Source organism: Pleurodeles waltl, chromosome 8, assembly GCF_031143425.1.
Source record: "Pleurodeles waltl isolate 20211129_DDA chromosome 8, aPleWal1.hap1.20221129, whole genome shotgun sequence".
Lineage (NCBI taxonomy): Eukaryota > Metazoa > Chordata > Amphibia > Caudata > Salamandridae > Pleurodeles > Pleurodeles waltl.
Window position 1 is genome coordinate 1,527,976,538 of NC_090447.1, and position 24,246 is coordinate 1,528,000,783.

Sequence of the window (24,246 nt, forward strand, 5' to 3'; positions counted from 1 at the left end):
CAACAACCCAATGCAATGAAAGAGCAAGGCAACATCCCATAACATTGTAAAATACACAACATTGCAATAAAATGGCTGTAGATTTAATATAATTCTCTTTTTTTTTTTTTTTAAACCAACAAATATATGCAAATCATGTATATACACAAAGATATATACATATATATATACATATAAATATATACAAGTATCCATATATACAACATCTATTGCAATCTTGAAGACCAAGAGGAGCGCACTCAAGGATGCCTTTCCTCTCCTCTTGCCCACGTATCCGATGAACAGCTGATCCTCCAGCCTGAAGTCCTTCGTTCTATCAATGTAGAAGCTTAACGCCCTCTTTGGGTCCAATCGATGTAGTCTCTCTTCCTCCTTTGAAGGATGAGGCGGAGGATAGAACGTGGACAAAGTAATTGTCTGGGCCAAATGGAAGGGTGAAACAACCTTCGGGAGGAAAGCAGCCTTGGTCCTCAACACCACCTTATCCCCATAAAAAGTTGTATAAGGGGGTTTTACCGATAAGGCCTGCAACTCACTCACTCTCCTTGTAGATGTTATAGCCACCAGGAAGACTGTTTTAATAACCAAATACCTTAAGGGGCAAGAATGCATAGGCTCAAAAGGGGACCCCATAAGGAAAGTGAGGACCAAGGACAAATCCCATTGAGGCATAACGAATGGTTTTGGAGGATATTAATTTAGAAGACCTTTCAAGAATCTGAGAACAATAGGGGATTTAAATAACGATGGTTGATCTGGAAGACAAATGAAGGCTGAAAAAGCCGACAAATAACCCTTAATGGTAGCCACTGCACAACCCTTCTGCGCTAGAGACAGAGCAAAAGACAAGACGTCCGACAGATGAGCATGTAAGGGATCAATCTGTCTCTCCCCACACCACATAACAAATTTAGACCACCTATTAGCGTAGATAGATTTAGTGGAGTGTCGCCTGGCCGCTAATATAACATCCACTACATCAGGTGGGAGAGAGAAGGAACTCAGGTTGCCCCGTTCAATCTCCAGGCATGTAGGTGTAGACTCTGGAGGTTGGGGTGTAAAACCTGCCCCTGCGACAGCGAGAGGAGGTCTGCCCTGAGAGGGAGACGGAGCGGAGGGCACAGTGAGAGTTGGAGAAGGTCGGAGTACCACACCCTCCTTGGCCAATCCGGAGCTATTAAGATGACTTGGGCCCGGTCTTGGCGAATCTTCCTCAACACTCGAGGAATCAAGGGTATGGGGGGAAACGCGTAAAGCAACTGGTCGCACCAGGTTATCAGAAACGCGTCCCCCAATGCTCCCTGAACCGGATACTGGAGGCTGCAGAATAACGGACAATGCGCGTTCTCCCGAGTGGCAAACAGATCTATCCGAGGAAACCCCCACATCTGGAAGATTAAACGGACTTGATCTGGATGGAGACGCCACTCGTGGTCGGCCGAGAATTGACGACTGAGACTGTCCGCACGTACATTCAAGACCCCGGCCAAATGATTTGCTACCAAGCAAATCTGATGGTCCTTTGCCCAGGACCATAGTCGAAGAGCTTCTCTGCAGAGAAGGTACGACCCTACTCCTCCCTGTTTGTTTATGTACCACATCGTGGTAGTATTGTCCATCAGGACCTGCACCGACTGACCACGAAGGGATGGGAGGAAGGCCTTGAGAGCCAGACATACAGCCCGTAACTCTAACTGATCTCCAGAGGAACAGATGTTTCATATCAATCTAAGTCCTTTGATCTCCAGATCCCCCAGATGAGCTCCCCACCCTAGAGTGGAAGCATCCGTTATGACCGTGGCCACTGGTGGCGACTGCACGAACGACTTTCCTTGTGAAAGATTGTTGCTCGCAATCCACCACTTCAAGTCCACAGCAGCATCTCTGGAGATCTTGACCGCACCTTCTAGATCTCCCTTATGTTGAGACCACTGCCTTCGGAGGCACCACTGAAGAGCCCTCATGTGCCAGCGAGCACGCGTGACCAACAGTATGCAGGAGGCAAACAGACCAAGCAGACGAAGGACCTTGAGGACTGGAACTACCGCTCCATTTCGAAACATTGGAACCAATTCCTGAATATCTTGAAACCGCTGAAGCGGAGGAAAGGCTTGATTCAATGTTGTATCCAGTACTGCCCCTATGAACAGAAGGCGCTGAGAGGGCTCCAGGTGAGATTTGGGCACATTCACCGAAAAGCCCAGGTCGAACAACAACTGAGTTGTTGACTGTAGATGATGCGACACAAGCTCCGGGGACTTGGCTTTGATCAACCAGTCGTCCAAGTAAGGGAATACTGCTATCCCCTTCCTTCTGAGCTCTGCCGCAACCACTGACATCACCTTTGTGAGGCCTTGAGATGCTGAAGTAAGACAAAACGGAAGGACCGCAAACTGATAGTGCTGCGACCCTACCACAAACCGGAGATACTTCCTGTGTGACTTGAGTATCGGAATATGAAAATAAGCATCCTGCAAGTCGACAGACACCATCCAATCTTCTTTGTTCAACGCCAAAAGCACCTGTGCTAGGGTCAGCATCTTGAACTTTTCCTGATTGAGGAACCAATTCAAGATCCTCAGATCCAGGATCGGTCTCAACCGACCATCTTTCTTGGGAATCAGGAAGTACCTTGAGTAACAACCTCGACCCCTTTCCTGCTCTGGAACAAACTCCACCGCGCCCTTTGAAAGGAGGACTTGAACCTCCTGTTCTAGCAACAGGAGGTGTTCTTCTGAACAATAAGATGGGCGGGGCGGGAGGGGGGACGGAAACTCCCGAAAGGGAAGGGTGTAGCCTTTCTCCACAATACTGATAACCCAAGTGTCCGTTGTAATAGTCTCCCACTTGTGGAGAAAATGCCGTAATCTTCCCCCTACAGGAGAGGAGTGAGTGGGAAAAGGTGGAAGCCTAAGGCTGCTTTCCCTGCTGCACCCCTCCAGAGGACGAGGAAGAGGCAGAGTGCTGGTGAGAGGCTCCTCTGGTGCGGGCCCTACCTCTCCGTCTAAATGATCTATAGGGGTGAGAAGAGGCGGGTTGCTGGAACCTCCCCCGAAAGGAAGAGGAGGAAGAGCCACGCCCAAATCCACGAAACCTCCTGAAAAACCTGGAAGAGGCAGAGGAAGAAGGAGCTTGCAGCCCTAACGATTTGGCTGTGGCCCTGCTCTCTTTAAATCGCTCCAAGGCCAAATCTGACTTTGCTCCAAACAGTTTGTCCCCATCAAACGGGAGGTCTAATAGGGTCGACTGTACATCCGCAGAAAACCCTGAATTACGGAGCCAGGCCTGTCTCCTTGCCACCACAGCCGTGCCCATCGCCCTAGCCACCGAGTCGGTCGTGTCCAGCCCAGACTGGATAATCTGGGTTGCGGCAGCCTGGGCGTCTGAGACAACATCCAAGAGTCCCTGGGGAAGCTCCGTAAAAGAAGATGAAATATCATCCATAAGAGCATGGATATATCTCCCCAGAATGCAAGTTGCGTTGGTGGCCTTCAACGCCAAACTGCAAGAAGAAAATATTTTCTTGGATTGCGCATCCAGTTTTTTGGAGTCCCTGTCTCCTGGTACCGTCGGGAAAGATCCAGGCGCTGATTTTGATGAACAGGAGGCTTGCACCACCAAGCTCTCTGGCGTAGGGAGTCTTGAAAGAAAACCAGGGTCAGATGGTGCAGCCCGATATCTTCTGGCCACAGCCCTATGAACTGCCGAGGAAGATACAGGCTTCTTCCACACCTCCAACACCGGATCAAGCAAAGCCTCATTAAACGGCAAGAGACGCTCCGCTGCAGCAGAGGCCGGATGCAGCACCTCCGTCAATAAATTCTGCTTCGCCTCTGCCACCGGCAAAGGCAGGTCCAGAAAGTTAGCCGCCTTCCTCACCACCGCGTGAAAGGTAGCAGCCTCCTCCGTATACTCCCCTGGAGATGAAAGGTCCCACTCAGGGGAAGTATCCAGCCCACTGGCCGTATCCAGACCATGCAATCCATCACCAGAGTCCTCAACCTCTCCTTCCTCCAGGACTCGCTGGTACTCCTGCTCTTCCAAAAGACGGAGAGCACGCCTCCTTGAATATAGTCTCTGCTCAATACGCGGAGTCGACATGGCCTCTGCCGAAGTCGAACATCGGCGCCGATCTCCAGAAGCATCCGACGCCGCATCCGGCGCCACAGGCAGCTTCGGCGCCGATAAAGGAGCAGGACAAAGAGATCTTGGAGCCGATGGACCCACCGGAGTCACAGGACGAAATCCCGACGTCGACGGGATGGAAACCTCCGGAGCCAATCCCTCTGAAGCCACCGGAGCGGCCACCGGCGCCGACACCGGCGCCGAGCCCACATTCCCAAAAGGGAGAAAGGGCATAAAGGGTGCCGGCCGAAGAGGCGCAGGATCACCCAATGAAAAGGCCAAAGGCCCCGAAGGACCAGCCGGAGCACCTCCTGGAGCCATCTGCTGAAAGATGGTATACATCGCATTCAGAAATGCGGTACTATCGGCTCCAGGGGCTGGAAAAGCTGGATACTGAGGTGCCTGAATCGAAGGCGACCCCGACGCCGGCCTCGACGTCCGCGATGCCGGAGACATCACAAGAGGCTGCATCACCTCAACCACAGACGCTTGTCCAGGCGAAGTCGGTGATGCCGGAGAGGGCAACGGCGTCGATGGATGCGGCGTGACCGTGGGACTGACCTCCCAAGTCCTCCGACGCCGAGCCGAAGGCGACCTCGAACGAGTCTCCTTGCTGGAATGACGCAGTGAATCTCTACGGCGCCGGGAGTCTCGATGACGCTGATGAGACCTTGGCGAGGAAGACTTTTTGTGATGTTTTTCCTTTCTCTTCGACTTCGCCAGGAATAGTTTAGCCTCACGTTCTTTGAGGGCCTGCGGATTCATGTGCTGACATGAATCGCAAGTGACGACGTCGTGGTCGGAGCTTCTTTGAGGGCCTTCGGATTCATGTGCTGACATGAATCGCAAGTGACGACGTCGTGGTCGGAGCTCAAACACCAGGGAGTGAGGATCTGTAACGGACATCTTGCCCCCACACTCTCGACAGGGCTTGAAACCCGACTTTCTCTGAGACATTGTTACCGCAGAGAAGAACTACGCAGCAGAAAACACACTGTAACCACTAAAGTAACAGTAGCTCCCTCGAAGATAACCGTTTCGAATGCACGGAAAAAAGGGAACTGACGTCGGCACGTCGGCGAGGACCTCTTATTGCCTGTATGACGTCAGACGGCGTCGCGTGGGCTAGAGTGACGTCCTCGTCGACGTGCAGAGACTAGGAAGAAGATTTCCGTCGAGTGCTGGCGCCATGGGAGTATTCATTAGGTGAGGAATCCACAGGTAGTTGTATCCATCAGAATAAAACAGTTACCTTCAGGTCTAGACCTTCTGATGGACTGAAGATCTGCAGATGATCCTCTGAGCAGTCAGGGGCAGGGGCATGGCCATGCACTGCTTTAAGTGCCAGTAAGAGGGACTGAAAATTGATTCTATTATATATCAGCAGCTAATAAAGCTATGTAAGAACAGAGGACAAAATGTCTGAATGAAAGCCATTCCTTCACAGGAACTTGTAAATCCTGCAGTTGTTTAACGTTGGCTTTCTAGGTCACCAAATGTAGAGCATAACAACAGTGGAGTGTGGCACCCACTAATGAGCTGGCAACAGGCACTTTATGGTGTTCACCCAAGAGGTGTTTGGTGTGTCTTTTGTATTGCAGCTGATAACTTCTAAAAAAAACATCATTGGCTTGATTTGGAGACCCATAGTAATCCATATTTTAAATAACACACCCAGGATTTTAATTTTGTCCTTACACGTGCTGACCCTCTCCCCTACCTTAAGAGCAGCAAATAATTACTTAATAGATTTACTCAAAGAGTTGGGACTGATAACCAAGAAGGAATAGTTTCTTACATGTAACTCCAGTTCTCTCGTAGGGGTATATCCATAATAGTCATAAGCGGTAAATAGTGCCCCCGGCCTGCGGTGACCCCGGATCACTTTTTCTAATATAATTTTAAGTGCTGATGTTCGACCTTACTTCAGGAAGGCCTGCAAAGTCACTTAAGAATGTCCATATGCAGCCCAGAGGAAAGGCTACAGTGTCCAAGATTCTTCTTCCAGTTTGCTTTAAAAAGGACAAAATTAAGGACCATGCATTCAAATACACGAAAGAGTTGAAAATTAAGGAGAAAAAGTATTTCACAAACCTTTTTACAAAGCAAAATATTGATGACAGAGTGCAGGGCAATGTAGCCCATAGGCTGCCATTATCAATGATAAAAAGGAGACTGTGACTTTAAGAACAGCCAGTCCTCCAGTATCCCATCATGCCTGGAGTGAGGCAGTTACCTCAGTTCTTTTTGTAGGCAGTCATTACTGAGAGTGTAGGTATACCTGAGATATTATTCTGTCTACTCCACCGGGGAGGAGGGGGGGTTGCTTATGACCTTCATGCAAATACCCCTACGAGAGAACTGGAGTTACAGGTAAGAAACTATTCCTTCTCTCGTATGGGATTTCCATGTATAGTCATAAGCGGTGAATAGAATAGCAAGCCCATCACAGAAATAGTGGGGGAGTAGACCGAACAATATAGGAATGCACTATACAGCAAACAGGTTCCTGAGAGAAGCTTTCCCCACTTGAGCATATGTCCTGGTATCAGTGTCAAGACCGTAATGTTTAGTGAAAAGTGTGAACAGACTTCCAGGTCGAAGCCCTGCAGATATCTGCCAGAGGATCATTTCTCAACAAGGCAGTCATGGCCGACTTGCCTCTATTAGAATGTGTTCTTGGTTTCCCAGCTAAAAATTTGTTAGCTAGCTGGTAGCAGTAAAGAATACAGCAGACAATCCACTGAGAGATTGACTGTTTAGAGGTGGCCACACCAGTACGAATCGGCCCATAATTGACAAATAAGTGTTGTGATTTTCTAATAGACTTGGTTTAGTCTAAATAGAATTTTAAAACTCTCTTTACGTCTAGAGAGTGTAGTGCCTTCTCAGCTGGGGTGGAAGGATTTTGAAAGAAAGTTGGTAAGGAAATCGTCTGGTTGACATGAAAATCAGAGATAACCTTGGGTAAGAATTTAGGATGCGTACGCATCACTACTTTGGAGGAGTGGAGTACTGTGTAGGGCTCATGAGCACAGAGAGCCTGAATCTCGCTAACTCTGCATGTTGATGTCACTGCCACAAGGAAAGCCGTTTTCCAAGTGAGATGCTGGAGTGATGATTTGTGTATGGGTTCAAATGGATGATGCATGAGACGTGAAAGAATCACGTTCAGCTCCCACGGTGGGGAAGGACACCTGAGTGGTGGGAAAAATTTCTTTAGTCCCTCTAGAAAATCTTTTATGACTAGCAACTGAAAGAAAGAGGTTTGTGAAGGACCTTTTCTGTATGCAGTCACAGCTGCCAAATGGACTTTAATAGAAGAGAATTGTAGACCAGACTTTGCTAAGTGTAACAAATATGGCAGGATGATATCCCCCTTGCAAGATGCCGGGTCTATCTTCTTGGAGGAACACCAGGTACAAAATCTCTTCCATTTGGAGGCATAAGCAGCTTGGGTTGAAGGCCGTTTTGCCTCTTTGAGAATCTTCATACAGTCCTGTGGAAGATGTAAGTGCCAATACTGCACTAGCTCAGGAGCCAAGCTGCCAAATTCAAGGAGGAGAGATTGGGGTGTGTCAGCTGACCTCCGAACTTCATGAGGAGGTCTGACCTGCATGGAAGCCCGAGATGTGGTCAGAGCGACTGGTGAAGGAGGTCCCGGAACCTCGGCCATTCCGGGGCAATGAGGATCATTCTGCCTGAAGTCATTAAGAGTTTGTTTAGGACTGCTGGGATCAGGTGAATTGGTGGAAAGGTGGAAAGGCATACAGAACTTTGTTGGACGAATCTATCCCCAGTGATTCTGGATGATAAAATCTGGTGGCGTAGCCTCAGCATTTTTTGTTGTCCGCTGTGGTGAAAAGGTTGATAGAAGGTGTGCCCCACAAGCGGGATATACTTGAACGATGTCTTAATTCAGAACCCACTCGTGGTTCTCATCTAAAACCCTGCTGAGGGCATCTGCTTGTATGTTCTGAACCCCTGGAAGGTGCGTTTCTATTATCTTTATATTCATGGCCGGCAGCCAGTGCCATATTGTCTGGGCCTCTTGAGACAAGACTCTAGACTTGGTCCCCCTCTGCTTGTTCAGGTAATAAATGGTGGTTGTATTGTCCGACTGGACAAGCAGGGTGTCAGTGAAGAAAGAAGGGAGAAAGGCTTTGAGAGCAAGGTGAACCACACGTAGCTCAAGGAGATTGATGTGGTAAGACTTTTCCCTCGAAGACCAGAGACCTTGTATTTGAAGGTGATCCATATGAGCTCCCCAACCGAGGAGAGAAGCATCCATCACAATGGTGTGAGACAGAGCATGTGGGTGAAAAGGCATTCCTTGTTGCAGATTGACTGGAGAGCACTACCAACTGTGGGATTGGAGTGCATGGGTGGATAGACTGATTGTCTTCCCAGTTTCCCATCTGTTGATTCCATTGGTCCTCCAGGCACTCCTGGAGAGGTCGCATGTGGAGGCGAGCATTGGGAGTTAGTCAAATGCAAAAGGCCATGGAGTCTAGAAGCCTAGAAGTGAGGAAACAGTGTGAAATGTGGGGCGAATAATAGACTTGAGCATGCAGCACTTCCATAAGATCAATAAGTGTCGTAGCTCCTAAGTAGTGCAGTCTCTGGACAGGTTTTGTCATGGACTTGGAAAAATTGACATGAGGACCTAGGCGATACAGAAGATCGCATGTCCAATTGAAGTGCTGCTGGGCTTCTGGAAAGGTGGCTGCCTTGATAAGCCAGTCGTCCAGATATGGGTAGCTAAATATTCGGTGATTTCGAAGATGCATTGCTACGACAGCCATGCATTTGGAAAAAGTTCTGGGTGCTGATTTGAGACCAAATGGGAGGACAGTGTATTGGTAGCATCGTTTCCCCACCACAAATCGCAGGAACATTAGATCTTTTTTCGCAATCGGGATATGAAAGTAGGCGTTATGTAGGTCGACTGAGCAAAGCCAGTCCCCTTGGTGAATTTGGGGATATATTTGGTGTAAGGCCAGCATCCTGAACATTTCCTTTGTGATCCAATGGTTGGCAACCTTCAGGTCCAGAATGAGTCTGAACTCTTTTTTGTCCTTTTTTGGGACTATCTGGAATAAATGCTTTTTCCTCTCTGGGTGAAAGTAACTGGTTCTATGGCTTTCTTTTCTAGCAAGATGGAAACCTCCGCCTTTAAGAGGGTGAGGTGATAAGTGGTTGCCTTTGGTGGAATACTTGGCGGTGGAGTGGAAAATCTGGGACAATACCCATTCTGCACAATGTTTAAGACCCAAGTATCTGTTTGTTGCCAGTCTGTTAAGTGATTGGTGATGCTTCCCCCCACCAGAGTGGGTAACGGCCTTGGGGGAAGAAAACATTCAGGGTTTTGCAGCTGGTTGTTAACGAGTACCTTGAGTAGACTGGTGTGCCGCTCGTCCTCTATGTTGTTTCATTTGGGGCTCATAGGCTCTTTGGAAATGCTGCTGCAATCTGTTAGATGGCCACTGAGGGGTCTGAACCCTCTGAGAAGGGTAGCGGCGCTGGAAGGGACGGAAGGCTCTTCGGTCTTTAGATTTTTCAAGACCTACTGCTTTCAAAGTGTCCAGTTCTGTCTTCATTCTTGCCATTTCATCATCGGTATGGGAGCCGAACAGTGTGGATCCTGAAAATGGCAAGTTTTGAATACGTCACTGAGTGTCTGGTTTGAGGGACGTTAGATGCAGCCAGGCATGTCTCCTTAAGGATATCCCATGGCAGTATGCATGCGCCGAGAGCAAGGATGAGTCCGCTGCTGGGCAAATGACCTGGTTGGAGACCATAGCACCTTCTTTCACAATCTCTAAAACATCCTCCTTCTGATCACTCAGGAGATGGTACCCAAATTGGAGCAGGGAGTCCAACAAGGCCCTATAATATCTTCCCATGAGGGCTGTGGTGCTTGCTGCCTTAATGGCTGTTGCTGCCGAACTACATAATTTGCGGCCTGCGGAATCCACCTTTCTACTCTGTTGTCCAGCGGAGAGGTAGCCGACGGAGAAGTGGCATGAGATTTACGGGCCACAAGGATCACCACTGAATCAGGTGGAGGGTCGGACCGTAGAAACAAAGGGTCCTGTTCCGCAGGACGGTACATTTTTTAGTAGTCTGGAAGGAGCAGACTTTGTTGTGGCTGGTGTAAGGAAGACTTCCATGGCGGGTTCTAGGAGACCCGGTACCAGAGGAAGTAAAGGTATTGATGCCCAACGTTGCTGAAGCGTTTAAAAAATGACTGAAGTAGTTGGTGTTGGGACAGCCATTGGAATGTTAAGTTTTGCTGAGCCTCGAACTAAGACTTCCTGGAAGGTATTTCGAGTCAGATATAGTAGGCGAATAGTCTCTGGTAGACAATGAGGAGTCTCCGTGGTAGCGTCGAAAAGACCGTGACCTTGACCTTTGTCGTGATCTGTGACGAGAGTGCCTTGATCTCGTTGTAGAACGGCCAGATGTATGATAGCTATGGTTGACCGGTGGCGCGATCTTGAGTGCGGTCTGGGAGTTGGAGTGACGCTTTGTACTTGAGGCACCGGAAGTGGTGTAGGTGTCTGGAGCAGTGGAGAAGCCAGCTGTGGGGCAGGCGGCTCTTGAGGATGCGGAGTTGCAGCTGGAGGTGGAGAGGTAGTGGGAGGTGGAGACGGAGATGAAGAAAGGAGAACCAGCAAAGACGAAACTTCCTTGGAACATTGTGACTCTGATGAGAAACAAATCCTTCTCCTTTTAGAAGTCTTCTGTCTCCTCAACGTCGAGGGACTCTTTGAGGTTGACCACCCTCTTCGTTGTTGATGCATGGATGGCAACCTAGACGTCAGATTGTGACGGTGACGTTTACTTCCTCTCGACGTCGAATCCACATATGTCGGGCACCGAGCCTCCGGAGTCCTCTACGTCATGCTGCGGTGTCTTGACGTCATGTGCGACGTCGATCCAGACTTCGACGGCGAACATGTGGGTGCTCTAGGAAGTTGCCTCTGTATATACTATCTCAAAGTGAGAGATAGTGTGCACAGAGTCCAACGGTTCCCCTTAGTGGTTGATAGCGGCAAAATTAGATGATACTAATGCTCTATTTTGTGGTAGTGTGGTCGAGCAGCAGGCTTATCATTTGCATAAATTCAAATTAAAGAATTGGATATTTAATATTATTGGTGGTGGTGCACTACCATTGTTCTAAATTGTATCTTCCCTTTACTTTAAAGGGCTGCCTTGGCAGCAGGTGCTGCTTTGAGTGCACACAAAGAAGAACATACAAATACATTTTCTATATTTTAGGGATTTTTGGGTTAGATGCGTTGATCTGTAGCCTGCTGCTGAGTTTTTGGAGAATATTAGCCCACCGTTGGGGGTTCAAGGCAACCCCAAAGCCACAGCACCAGTAACACAGGGCCGGTCAGGTGCAGAGGTCAAAGGAGGGCCCAAAACACATACGGAGAACAGGGGTGCTCTGGTTCCAGTCTGATAGCAGGTAAGTACCTGTGCCCTTGGGGAGCAGACCAGGGGGGGTTTGTAGAGCACTGGGGGGGGAGGGGCACAAGCACACAAAACACCCTCAGCGGCACAGGGGCGGCTGGGTGCAGTGTGCAAAGTAGGTGTCGGGTTTTGTATTGAAAACAATGGGGGGACCTGGGGGCCACTCTGGCGATGCAGGCAGGGCACAGGGGGGCTTCTTGGACCAGCCACCGATTGGGCTAGGATGAGGGCCGCCTGCTGGTCACTCCTGCACTGCTAGGTGGTTCCTCTCGGTCCTGGGGGCTGCGGGTGCTGTGCTTGGTCCAGGCGTCGGGTTCCTTTGTTACCAGGCAGTCGCAGTCAGGGGAGCCTCTGGATACTCTCTGCAGGCGTTGCTGTGGGGGTGCAGGGAGGTCGACTCAGGGTGTCCTCGTCGTTGGAGTCGCCTGGAAGTCCTCTCTGCAGTGTTGGTTTCTCAAAACTCGAGCCGAGGGTGTCAGGTGCAGATTGTGAAAACTCACGCTTCTGGCGGGAAGTGAGAGTCTCTTTAAATTTGGTTTCTTGTTGCTGTTTTGTAGTTGTTTGTAGACGGAGCTGCTTTCCTCTGGAAATTACTGGTCCTTTAGGTGCAGGTCAGTCCTCTGAGTCCTCAGGTCTCTGGTCTCGCTGGATCATCGCTGTGTAGGTTTTTTGAGTCTGGAGACAGGCCGGTAGGGCTGGAGCCAAGTCAGTTGTTGTCTCCGTCGTCTCTGTGGGGCTTTCAGGTCAGCAGTCCTTCTTCCGGTTGCAGGAATCCGATTTCCTTGGTTCAGGGTTGCCCCTAAATACTCAATTTAGGGGTTTGTTTAGGTCTGGGCTACTGCCCTGGAGGCTGGCTACACCCTCTTTGTGCCTCCTCCCTGAGGGGAGGGGGGCACATCCCTAATCCTATTGGGGGAATCCTCCAAAACAAGATGGAGGATTTCTTAAGGCAGGGGTCCTCTCAGCTCAGGACACCTTAGGGGCTGTCCTGACTGGTGGGTGACTCCTCCTTGTTTTTCTCATTATCTTCTCCGGACTTGCCACCAAAAGTGGAGGCAGTGTCCGAGGGGCGGGCATCTCTACTAGCTGGAGTGCCCTGGGGCATTGTAACACGAAGCCTGAGCCTTTGAGGATCATTGCTAGGTGTTACAGTTCCTGCAGGGGGAGGTGTGAAGCACCTGCACCAAGTGCAGGCTTTGTTTCTGGCCCAAGAGAGCATAAAGGCTCTCATCCCAGGGGGGTCAGAAACTCGTCTCAGTGGCAGGCTGGCCCAGACCAGTTAGTCCTGCACTGAAGGATTGGGTAAAATACAGGGGGCATCTCTAAGATGCCCCCGTGTGCATTTTTTAATAAATCCAGCACTGGCATCCGTGTGGGTTTATTATTCTGAGAAGTTTGATACCAAACTTCCCAGTGTTCATTGTAGCCATTATGGAACTGTGGAGTTCGTTTTGACAAACTCCCAGACCATATAATTAATATAGCAACACTGTACGTACAATGTCTAAGAATGGACTTAGACACTGTAGGGGCATATTGCTCATGCAGCTATGCCCTCACCTGTGGTATAGTGCACCCTGCCTTAGGGCTTTAATGGCCTGCTAGAGGGGTGACTTACCTATGCCACAGGCAGTATTTTGTGTGCATGGCATCCTGAGGGGGATGCCATGTCGACTTTGCCTTTTTCTCCCCACCAACACACACAATCGGCAATGGCAGGGTGCATGTGTTAGATGAGGGGTTCCTTAGAGTGGCACAACACATGCTGCAGCCCTTAGGGACCTTCCCTGGTCACAGGGCCCTTGTTACCACTGGTACCTTTTACAAGGTGCCAGGGGTGTGCCAATTGTGGAAACAATGGTACATTTTTAGTGAAAGAACACTGGTGCTGGGGCCTGGTTAGCAGGGTCCCAGCACACTTCTCAGTCAAGTCAGCATCAATATCAGGCAAAAAGTGGGGGGTAACTGCAACAGGGAGCCATTTTCCTACAGGTGCCGTACCTGCTCTCGACGTCGATCTCCTAGACTTCGATGGGGTTCGGAAGCATTTTCTATCCGAAAAACGCCTCTCAGACCTTCCACGTCAGCTGGGGCTGAGGGAAGAGCTATGGTGAAAGACTGACCTTCACCTCGCTCAGAGGTCCCACTGGCTTCTTGCTTCTGCTTTTCCTTGAAGGCAAATCTTCTCCCTGTCGCGCAGGGTACGTCTGGAAAATGTCCTGCCGACATTACATGAGCCAGGAAGATGTGACAATGGTAGGCAGATAATACAGACATCATGAGGGTCTATTTTGGCTTTTTTCCTGCCACATCTTGGGCATTTGTCGAACAGAGAGGCATTTTTCCTCAGAAAAAAAGCCTAATTCAAGTCAGAAAAAGACCAAATTGAAGAAAGGAAGTCAAAAGACGTCAAGTGAAACAGTTGTCACAGAACATTTCACTGATATTCTGGAGAAAAAAAAACCTGAGAAGGTTGAGCTCAATGCTCCAGGATCCTGTCAGCAGGTGCTGGAAAAAAGAACTGAGGTAAATGCCTCACTCTAGACATGATGGGATACTGGAGGACTGGCTGTTCTTAAAGTCACGGTCTCCTTTTTCTCATTGACAATGGCAGTCTATTGGCTACACTGCCCTGCACTCCATCATTATTTTGCATTGTAAAAAGGTTTGTGAAAGACTTTTCCTCCTTAATTTTCAACTCTTTCATGCATTTGAATGCATGGTCCTTAATTTTGTCCTTTTTAAAGAAAACTGGATGAAGAATCTTGGACACTGTAGCCTTCCCTCTAGGCTGCATATAGACATTCTTTAGTGACTTTTCAGGCCTTCCTGAAGTAAGGCGAAGAAGAACACTTAAGAAGTTATATTGGAAAAAGTGGTCCGGGGTCCCCACAGGCGGCCGGAACTATTCACTGCTTATGACTATACATGGAAATGCCCTACGAGAGAATTCATTTTTCCTATTCCAGATATGGGAAATTCTAATTTTGTCCTGAATGAAGCTGAAGAACCTGCTACTTTGACATAAGCATCACCCTCGCCTTTGGGCAGGTTGAACAACACCATTATGTCATTAGCGTTACTATGAAAGTTGCAAGCACAAGATCATGTAATAGTATAATGCAGACATTAAAATAGTACATGAATATAATTTCTGCTGGTCTGAACTAGGATGTTGTAATATTTGCTTTTGTATTTACGTTCTCTCTGTGCCAGCGTGCCCAAGGCAGAGAAATGTTATTTATCTTAGTGGCAGAGTCACTCTAAACTGAGTTCCAATGTTATCCATCCCAGAGAATGATTCCATAGTATTCTATGTAAAGAGATATCTCACCTGCCGGGCGGAAGGCATCTTTAACTTCCTCAGAGCACGGATCAGTCATGGGATAAGGTCCTCGCTCTTCTTTGATGTTGTCCGAGACCATCACTATGTTGAACTCTTCTTCTGTAATAATGAGAAAGCAAAGGGTTATTCCAGGGTTAGTCGCTGGAGATGGGCTCCTGGGTTCATCTGTCACCTCACTGCTCTCCTCACTAGATCAGATCCTTTTCAGAGTCAGTCACTAGACCAGGAGATGGCGTCTTGGACTTATCCCTCTCTTCACTGCTCTCCTCACTAGACCCTATCCTTTCAGAGTCAATCACTGGAGCAGGAGATGGGGTCCACACACACACACACACACATACACATTCAAAGGAACTCGAGCCCAATTTACAAAAATACTTCAGATTTTTATGTAATTTTTAAGACCAAGATTATCAAAAGAGGTGAAGTACTTTTTGAGATATGAATTTTTTGAAGTTTAAGGACGATAGTATTTTTGTGCGTAATTACGCACCATAGGAATCAATAGAAAGTCAATCACCTTTAAAAATATCGTATAGCTGGTTTACCAAGTTTTCTTTTGCTGGTTGGTCGAGGTCGTCGGTGGGCACACTGTGCCAGCTGGAGAAGAAAATTAGTTACTTACCTGTAACTGTAGTTCTCCAGTATTGGAATCTCATGGATTCACATGCTTGAATCATTCCCCGTCGTCGAGATGAGAGCCCCCGGCACAAATTACACAAGTAGTGTTAAAATATATAAGCAAAAGGGCCCTAGGCCTCTTCAATTTAACAGCCTATCAGAGTCATTTTAGGAAAAGGACCAAACTTGAGCATCCACCAATCAGGCGACACCACCCTCTAGACTCCTCCTGAGAGAAGCTCCAGCACCTCAGATTTTCCAAGCACAAGTGCGTTTAAGAGTGGAAAAATGAGAGAAAGAAAGAGGAAGGTGAAAGTGAGCTTCTCCGGGGAGAAGGGTGGGTCGCATGTGCATCTATGAAAGATTCCAATACTGGAGAACTACAGTTACAGTTAAGTAACTAATTTTCTTACTCCAGTATTGGAACTTTCATAGATTCACATGCTTGAATCAGATTAGTGAGCAGTACTTATGCACATTGTACCATTGTAACCATGTATGATGCAAAATACATGCATATATAAAACATGTGTATATACATCCATATATATTAAAAAATATATATATATATATATATAAAACATTTCTCAAGGAATACTTTAAAGAAAATATTGTATGTAATACTATCGTTAATTGTCTTCACTTTCCTCAATTCTACCCTCTTCCCCCCTTTAATTTTTTTTTTTTTTACAAGTTATAATTCTCAATCTGACCATAAAAGACATAAACAATGTGCATACCTGTTCTAGGATGGGGGGGATGAAGAAGATGGCTCACCTTTACCTGAAGAGGATCCTGAGGACTGCTTGACCCACTGCTATAGCTCCTTGAGATAGTGATTCCAAGCAGTAATGCCTTGTAAATGTATGACAGCTCTTCCATGTTGCTGCTCTACAAATGTCTTACAGGGAAACCCCAGCGAACAGCACTGCTGACAAAGAAACCGCCCTTGTAGAATGAGCATGTACCGACGAATTCAGAGGTTTACCTTCTGCTTGATGGCAGAATCGAATGGCTGAGGCAATCCATCTGGATATACTCTTCTTGGAGAGTGGTTACCCTCGTCTAGGTGCACTGTATGCTACGAACAATTGATTAGAGCGTCAAAAAGATTTAGTTCTGTCCAAGTAGAATTGAGCACATCTCTTAACGTCTAAGGAGTATAATGCGCTTTCCGCCGGAGTAGAAGGATGAGGAAAAAAGGATTTGAACACTAAGGGCTCGTTGATGTGGAAGTCCGAAGGGACCTTCGGGATGAAATGCGGATTAGTATGCAGCAGTAGTCTGTCTTGCTTAATCTGTAAGAACGGCTCTTGTATAGAGAGGGCCTGCACCTCACTAACACGCCTGGCTGATGTGAGAGCCACCAATAAAGCAACCTTCCAAGAAAAGAATTTTAGCGAAGCGCAATGAATCGGTTCAAACGGATGCTTCATCAGCTGTGCTAAAACAATATTCAGGTTCCACGAAGGAGGAGGTGGTCTGAATGGAGGAAAAACCCTGAAAAGTCCTTTAAAAAACCGTTTGATTAAACAAGAGGAATACAGCAAGGGAGAAGCGTTTGAGCGCCTGTATGCTGCTATTGCCGCCAGATGTACTTTAAGGGAGGAATGTGCCAGGCCTGCTTGTGCTAACTGCAATAAGTACAGCAATATTTGTTCCGGTGGTGAAGATAGTGGGTCAATCTGCTTCTGATGACACCAGATACAAAATCGTTTCCATTTGCAAGAATAGGCCTTGATAGTGCTATCCGCTCTAGCTCTGGACAAGATGGCCCTACACTCCTGTGGTATATTCAGATGTGCGAACTCCCTTTGCCCAGGAGCCATGCTGACAATCGCATCGACTGAGGATCCGGGTGGCATACTTGTCCTTTGTTCATTGTTAGCAAGTGTGGAAACGGTTTCAGCTGAATGTGAGGCTTGACTGATAGAAGAAGAAGCTCCGCAAACCAGAGTTGGCGAGGCCAATACAGAGCTATCAATATCAGAGTGCACGGCTCTGCCTCCATCTTTGTGAGGACTCTTGGGATCAATGGAATTGGAGGAAAGGCGTAAGCAAAGATGTCTGACCAGACTATCGAAAACGCATTCCCCCAAGATCCCCTTTGGTGAAGCCAGCTTGCAAAGTACTGGCATTTGGCGTTCCCCTTGTTGGCAAACAGGTCTATTATTGGCATTCCCCACTGGGAAAAGATATAGGGCCAGATGTAGCAACAAATTTGCGACTCGCAAACGGCGAAAATCGCCGTTTGCCAGTCGCAAATGCATCTACGGTATGTAGAAATGCATTTTGCGAGTCGGAACCGACTCGCAAAATGCATTTCCGAGTCGCAAATAGGAAGGGGTGTTCCCTTCCTATTTGCGAGTCGCAGTGGTATGCAATTCCATTTGCGACCGCGTAAGCGGTCGCAAATGGACTCGCAGTTACCATCCACTTGAAGTGGATGGCAACCCACTCGCAAATGGGAAGGGGTCCCCATGGGACCCCTTCCCCTTTGTGACTGGACCCAAAATTATTTTTTCAGAGCAGGCAGTGGTCCAAGGGACCACTACCTGCCCTGAAAAAATCCGAAACAAAAGGTTTAGTTTTTTTTTCTAAGTGCAGCTCGTTTTCCTTTAAGGAAAACGGGCTACACTATAAAAAAAAAATACTGCTTTATTTAAAAGCAGTCACGGACATGGAGGTCTGCTGTTCCCAGCAGGCCTCCATCCCCATGAGTGCCCTGAGTCGCTATGGGGTCGCAAATTGCGACCCACCTCATTAATATTAATGAGGTGGGTCTTTGCGACCCCATAGCGACTCGCAGAAGGTGTCTGAGACACCTTTCTGCATCCCAAATTGCGACTTGCAATTTGCGACTCGCAAATTGCAAGTCGCAATTTGGGAGTTTCCTACATCTGGCCCATAGTTCACTATCGACTGGTCCAGCTCCCACTCATGGCAGCTCGATCTTTGTCTGCTGAGCGAATCCGCTATCTTGTTCTCTATCCCCGGCAAATGCACAGCTGTGAGTGTGATGTCTTGCTGCGAGGCCCAATTCCAAATTCTCTGGGCTTCTCTGGAGAGGGTGAGAGATCTTGTGCCTCCTTGTTTGTTGAGGTAATGCATCGTAGTGGTGTTGTCTGTTTTTATTACTACGTGTGATCCTGATATTTTCGGGAGGAAAGCCTGCAAAGCGAGGTACACTGCTCTGAGCTCTAGCAGACTGATATGCATCACTGTCAATTGTGGTGGCCACTTGCCACTTACTTGAAGATCCTGTAGCACAGCTCCCCAGCCCTCCAGAGATGCGCCCGTAGTGATGGTCCACGGATCCGGATGATGTAGGACTGAAAGGCCGATAGACAGATGATGCCTTTGAGACCACCATGTCAGTGCTTTGGCTATTGCTGGGGTTATGTGTATTCGATCTTTGAAGCTTCCCGAAACCTGGAGCCATTGACGATTTAGTTGCTCCTGTAACAGGTGCATCTTTAGTCTGCAGAGAGGAAACAGAGGTATGCATGATGACATCAAGCCCAACAGTGATTTGAACAGGCAGACAGAAACACAGCTTCTTTTCTGTATTGATTTTGTTAGTGTCAGTAACCTTTGTTGCCATGGTAGATTGCGTGTACAAGTTTGCTCCTAAATAGGTGATACTGCGTGCTGGCAGAGGTTTGGACTTCTCCCAGTTGATGGTTAGGCCTAGATTGGTTAGCAAGGAAACGCATTTTGTTGTTGATCTGCGCGTTCCTACGTAGGTACTTGCTTTTATCAGCCAATCGTCTAGATATGGAAACATTTGGTGTTTCCTCCTCCTGAGGAAGGCTGCAATTGGCGCTAGACATTTGGTGAATATCCTGGGAGCTGATTTAAGGCCGAAGGGAAGGACACGAAATTGAAAAAGGCTGCCGGCTACGGTGAATCTCAGGTATTGTCTGTGGGCAGGGTGGATGGGAATGCGGAAATATGCGTCTTTTAGGTCTAGTGTAGACATGAAATCTCCCCGATTCAGATGCAGGAGGACATCTTGTAGGCTGATCATGCGGAACGATTGCTTTTTTAAGTAGATGTTCAGTTCCCGTAAACCGAGGATCGGCCTCCAATCTTTCCACTTTTTGCGAATGAGGAAGAACCTGGAACAAACCCCCTTCCTTGCTGTGATCGTGGTACCTTCTCTATAGCTCCTTTGAGGAGCATCTTGTTGATCTCCTTCTTGAGTTGTTGTGGGTATCTTGAAGGAGTCCTGCGGGGAGGATTGGAAGGAGGCAGTTGGGTAAATTCTAGAGTGTGGCCCTGTTTCACTAATTGGAGGACCCACTTGTCTGATGTGATGACTTGCCATTGTTTGAGGAAGAGGGATATCCTTCCGCCTAGGACCAAAGGAGGAGAGTTGGGTGTAGCCGGCTCCTCGGATGCATCAGGCTCTACGAGCCGAGTCTTTAGCAGGGCGAGTTGATCGTCCCCTACGGCCAGATCTACCATAAGCTGCTTACGGCAGCTGCCTTTGGGGGTAATATTGACAGTACTGTTGAGAAGAGGAAGGATAGGTGGAATATCTATACTGCTGATATCCTCCTCTATATGAAGGTTGGCCACGTCCTCTAGCTCAAAAGGAAGGCTTTTTGAAATTGGAGAGTCTCTAATGACCTTGCCGTATCAGTGTCAGACTTAATGGATTGTAAAGCCTTGTCGATATGTTTGCCGAATAATGCCTGGCCATCAAAAGGTAAGTCTAAAATCTTATTCTGCACCTCAGGCCGGAATGAAGTAGCCTTTAGCCAACCTTGTCTTTTAAGAACAGCTGCCCCTGCCAGCTGTCGAAATGCAGTTGTGGCTATGTCCATTTCACAGTCAATGGGTTCCGCTGACGTGCGCTGACCTTCTTGTAATGTCTCGTTTGCCTCTAATTTTGTGTCCTCCGGCAACTGGCTAATATGTGGGGCGATGTCTGCCCATAGCTGCCTGTCAAACCTGGCTAACACCACTAGAGAGTTAGCAGCTCTTACCACTAGGCTAGCCATAGAGGAAAACCTCTAATCGTCTACCCTCTTTGTCTGGGGGTGCAGAAATTGGGGCAGATGGATTTTTGGACTTCCTCTGTGCCGCCTGAGCCACCACTGAGTCCGGATGAGGATGCCCAGTTAGATATGCCGGTGCATAGTCCGGTGCCTTGTACTTCTTGTCTAAGCGAGGCAGTATTGCTGTGACAGTAGCAGGATTGTGCATGACTTTTAGGCCTTCTGCCCATAAATAGCTAACCAGCGGAATAGAGTGCACAGATTTTTGAAACGGCTCTTTAAAAATTGTAGAAAAAATAGTCAGTTTGTTTAGATGGCATTGGCAAAGCAAAACGCTTAGCTGCTCTTTCTAGATTGGGGACTCCACCTTTGATTGAGAAAGAGAAGGAGGAGCAGGGATGATGTATTCATCCCACTCGGAATGAGTGCCCAGGAGCTCCCCTTCTTCGTGATCCCCTTCTGACATGTCCATATCCTGAGGCAGCGTCATATCTGGAGTAGCCACGTTTGTGAGAGTTAAAGAAACTGGTCTCTGACGTGGAGTGGTAACCCCAGAGATGAGCGATGGAGGAAGTTGCTCCCCTTGAGGAGGAAAACGACAGCTGTAATCAGCTAACATTAATCTGAAGTCAGACAATAAGGAGGATTGAATGTATGCCCCCTGTTGATATTATTGGTCTTCTCCATAAAATTGAGGGTCATAGGATTCATCAAACTCATCTTCTTCTTGATACTTGACATTCACAATTGTGATGGAGTATGGGCTGCTCCAAATGGCCCCTCGTCGTCCGAGTCTTCATCTCCCTCTAACAGATGCACTGGAATAAGGGAGGTCACCTTACTAGGTGAAGTATGCTTTGGGGTCAGTTTCTCATGAGTTTTCTGATGTTTTTCTCTCGTCGACGATGTCGTCGACGGCGCATACATAGACTTCGTCGGCGGCAGTGTCGTAGATGCTGAACGCATGGATATTTTGATAGATGACAGCCTCACCGACGAGTCTACCGTCGGTGACGACGGTAAAGCCGATACCGTCATAAGCGCCGTCGACAATGATGAGGTGTAGACATTCGTTGACGATGACCTCGTCGAAGCCGCTCTCGTCGACGGTGGGGCTCTCATCGTCGACAAGGTCGTAGTCGGAGCTGCCGTCGATGGTGGAAATGTTGAAGTCGTCGTTGCCGTTGGAAAAGCACTCACGGACGGTCTCGTCGACCATTACTCTGTCGTCGACTGTGCCTTTTTTGTAGAAGTAGAGGATGGTCTCCTGAAAGACACAGATGGAGGGACAGAGGATGACTATTTATGCCTCTCTGAACTGCTGGCATGACCTCTCTCCCCTTTACTGGAAGATTTTTGAGGTGAAGTAGATGGGCTGCGGCCCTTGTAAGACCCTGAAGCAGTCTTTTTGTGGGCTTTTCTTGAGTGTTGGGAGGGAGATCTTGAGTCTGATCTCACCCTCTTTGATTACTTTTTAGATATTGAAGAGTCATCACTATCAGAGTCAGAAACTGGATTCTCTCTGTATTTAAGTTTTTGCAGCCAAATCAATAATCTGCCTTCCCTATCCTTAGGAGTCTTAGAGGAAAAGGTACGACAAACCTTACAGTCCTTGGCTGAATGGTCTGGATAGAGGCAGTATATACAATCCTGGTGAGGGTCTTCAGAATGTAGTCTTTTTTTTGCCACAAGTTTTGCAATTTCTGAATAAACCCTTCTTCTCCTTATCAGACATGTTGAAGATGTTTTTCCAATCAGGTCAGAGAAGTTTTTCTCAGAGAAAAATATGTTAAAGCTAGTTCAAAAGGTGTGAAGAAAGAGCAGAGCTCTGAGGAGACTCCCTAGCACGACGTGCAGTAGAAAAACTGAGGTGCTAGAGCTTCTCTCAGGAGGATTCTAGAGGGTGGTGTTGCCTGATTGGTGGATGCTCAAGTTTGGTCCTTTTCCTAAAATGACTATGATAGACTGTTAAATTGAAGAGGCCTAGTGCCCTTTTGCTTATATATTTTAACACTACTTGTGTAATTTGTACCGGGGGCTCCCATCTCGACGACGGGGAATGATTCAAGCATGTGAATCTATGAAAGATCCAATACTGGAGTAAGTTTGACAGTTCCCGGTTCTGGCGGGAGCAGCGATGAAAGGTCTCTGGAGCTGGAACAGGAGCAGGACCACTGAGAGGGACCACCTGGAAGAGCACTACGCAGGTAAGTTTAGAGGTGGTTCCTTGGAGTCCCCTAGAAGTGTCGAGGTCACAAGGGGTGGGGGACCCATAGGGCACAGCAGGTTCTTCAGTGCAGGGCACAGGGCGGCAGAGCCAATCGCAGAGCCAAGAGCTGTGCGCAAGGATGATCTTTGGAGCTGGAGGCAAGTTGGTTCAAGGGTTGTTTGGAAGACAACTGGGGCACTCTGGCAGGAGGTCTGGGGTGTTCCTGAAGTCCCTTGACTGGGGCTTCCTCCAGGTTCTTTTTCAGCCCCTGGTGGGCTGCTTTTCCTGGTGTCCAATGTTAGCTGACCAATATCCAGGGTATTGGTACAATTGGACCACTGGAGGGCGTAGTGAGACCAAACTTGGCGCACTTGCAGGGTTTGTCCTCGCAGTCGTCGGTGTGTCGTCAGGTCCAACTGCGACTTCTGGTTCGGGAGTTAGCGGCTGGTCAGTGAAGTGACCCTCACTGGTTTCTTCTTCTTGCAAAGTTGTACCTTCACACTGGAGGGAGTTCTTGGGTGATTCAGGAAGCATGGAGGTCCTCTGGGGTTCTTAAGAGTTTTTCCAGTTGTCCAACAGCTTCTCAGTGGCAATTGTCGGGTCCTGGGTGCAGCACGCATGGTTTGAAACCTTTTCTTTGTTCAGCAGGTCCACAGTTCTCGTGCGTTGGATATTCTTGGTGCCGCTCTTCTTTGTGTCCTTCAAATCTAATTATCTGGTCTAGGGATGCCCACTAAATATTTTATTTAGTGGGCGTTTTAGAGTGAACCTGGTAGTGTCCAATGGGACACCTACCTTTGGGTGGCTACACCCACTACAGTGACCACTTCCTGTGGGAAGGGTCACTTTCCTATCCCTGATTGGCTATTTTCCTTCCATCTAATATGAAGAAAATGAAATGGAGTGCCCACCTCGCAGGCAACACCTTAGGGGTGGTGCATGGCAGGTAGGGCCACACCCCCTACTCTTCGTGTAGTCTCCTGCCTTTGTTCCCGCCAAAAGTGGGCGATTACAAAGGGGGTAACTATCTGCTGCTAGCAGCAGGCCTTGGGGCCTTTGAAGCTTTCTGCCAGGGCTGTGCACATTCCTGAGGGAGGGGGTGTTAGCACCTCCACTCAGGAAGGGCATTGTTCCACAAACTAGAGAGATGGATTTCTCCACCAAGGTTTGTAGATTGGGTGTCTGGAGGTGGCAGGCTGGATAGGACCAGACAGCAACCATGCCAGGATAGTTAGCCTTTGCAGGGGGCAGCTCTAAGGTGACCCTTGGGTATATTTAGGGATCAATCTAATACTGGTACCAGTTTGGATTTATCATTATGAGTTGTTTAATACCAAAGAACCCAGGGTTCAAAGTGGCCATCATGTAGCTTGGAAACTCGTGTTGACGCTTGCCCAGCAGCCATATGTATTCAAATGGCTGCTCTGTTCGCTCAATATGTCCAGGTTTGGCAA

At 48.1% G+C, this 24,246-nt stretch overlaps 1 protein-coding gene across 2 annotated transcripts in view; it reads right to left on the minus strand.

The window, feature by feature from the left end:
* The window catches only part of LOC138248921 (oocyte zinc finger protein XlCOF6-like), a 227,938-nt gene that overhangs the window by 60,903 nt on the left and 142,789 nt on the right, over window positions 1-24,246 (minus strand). For both annotated transcript variants that reach the window (XM_069202932.1, XM_069202934.1), the window contains exon 5: window positions 14,945-15,055. In XM_069202932.1, coding sequence (XP_069059033.1) covers window positions 14,945-15,055 — 111 coding nt within the window. The remainder of the gene's footprint in view (window positions 1-14,944; window positions 15,056-24,246) is intronic.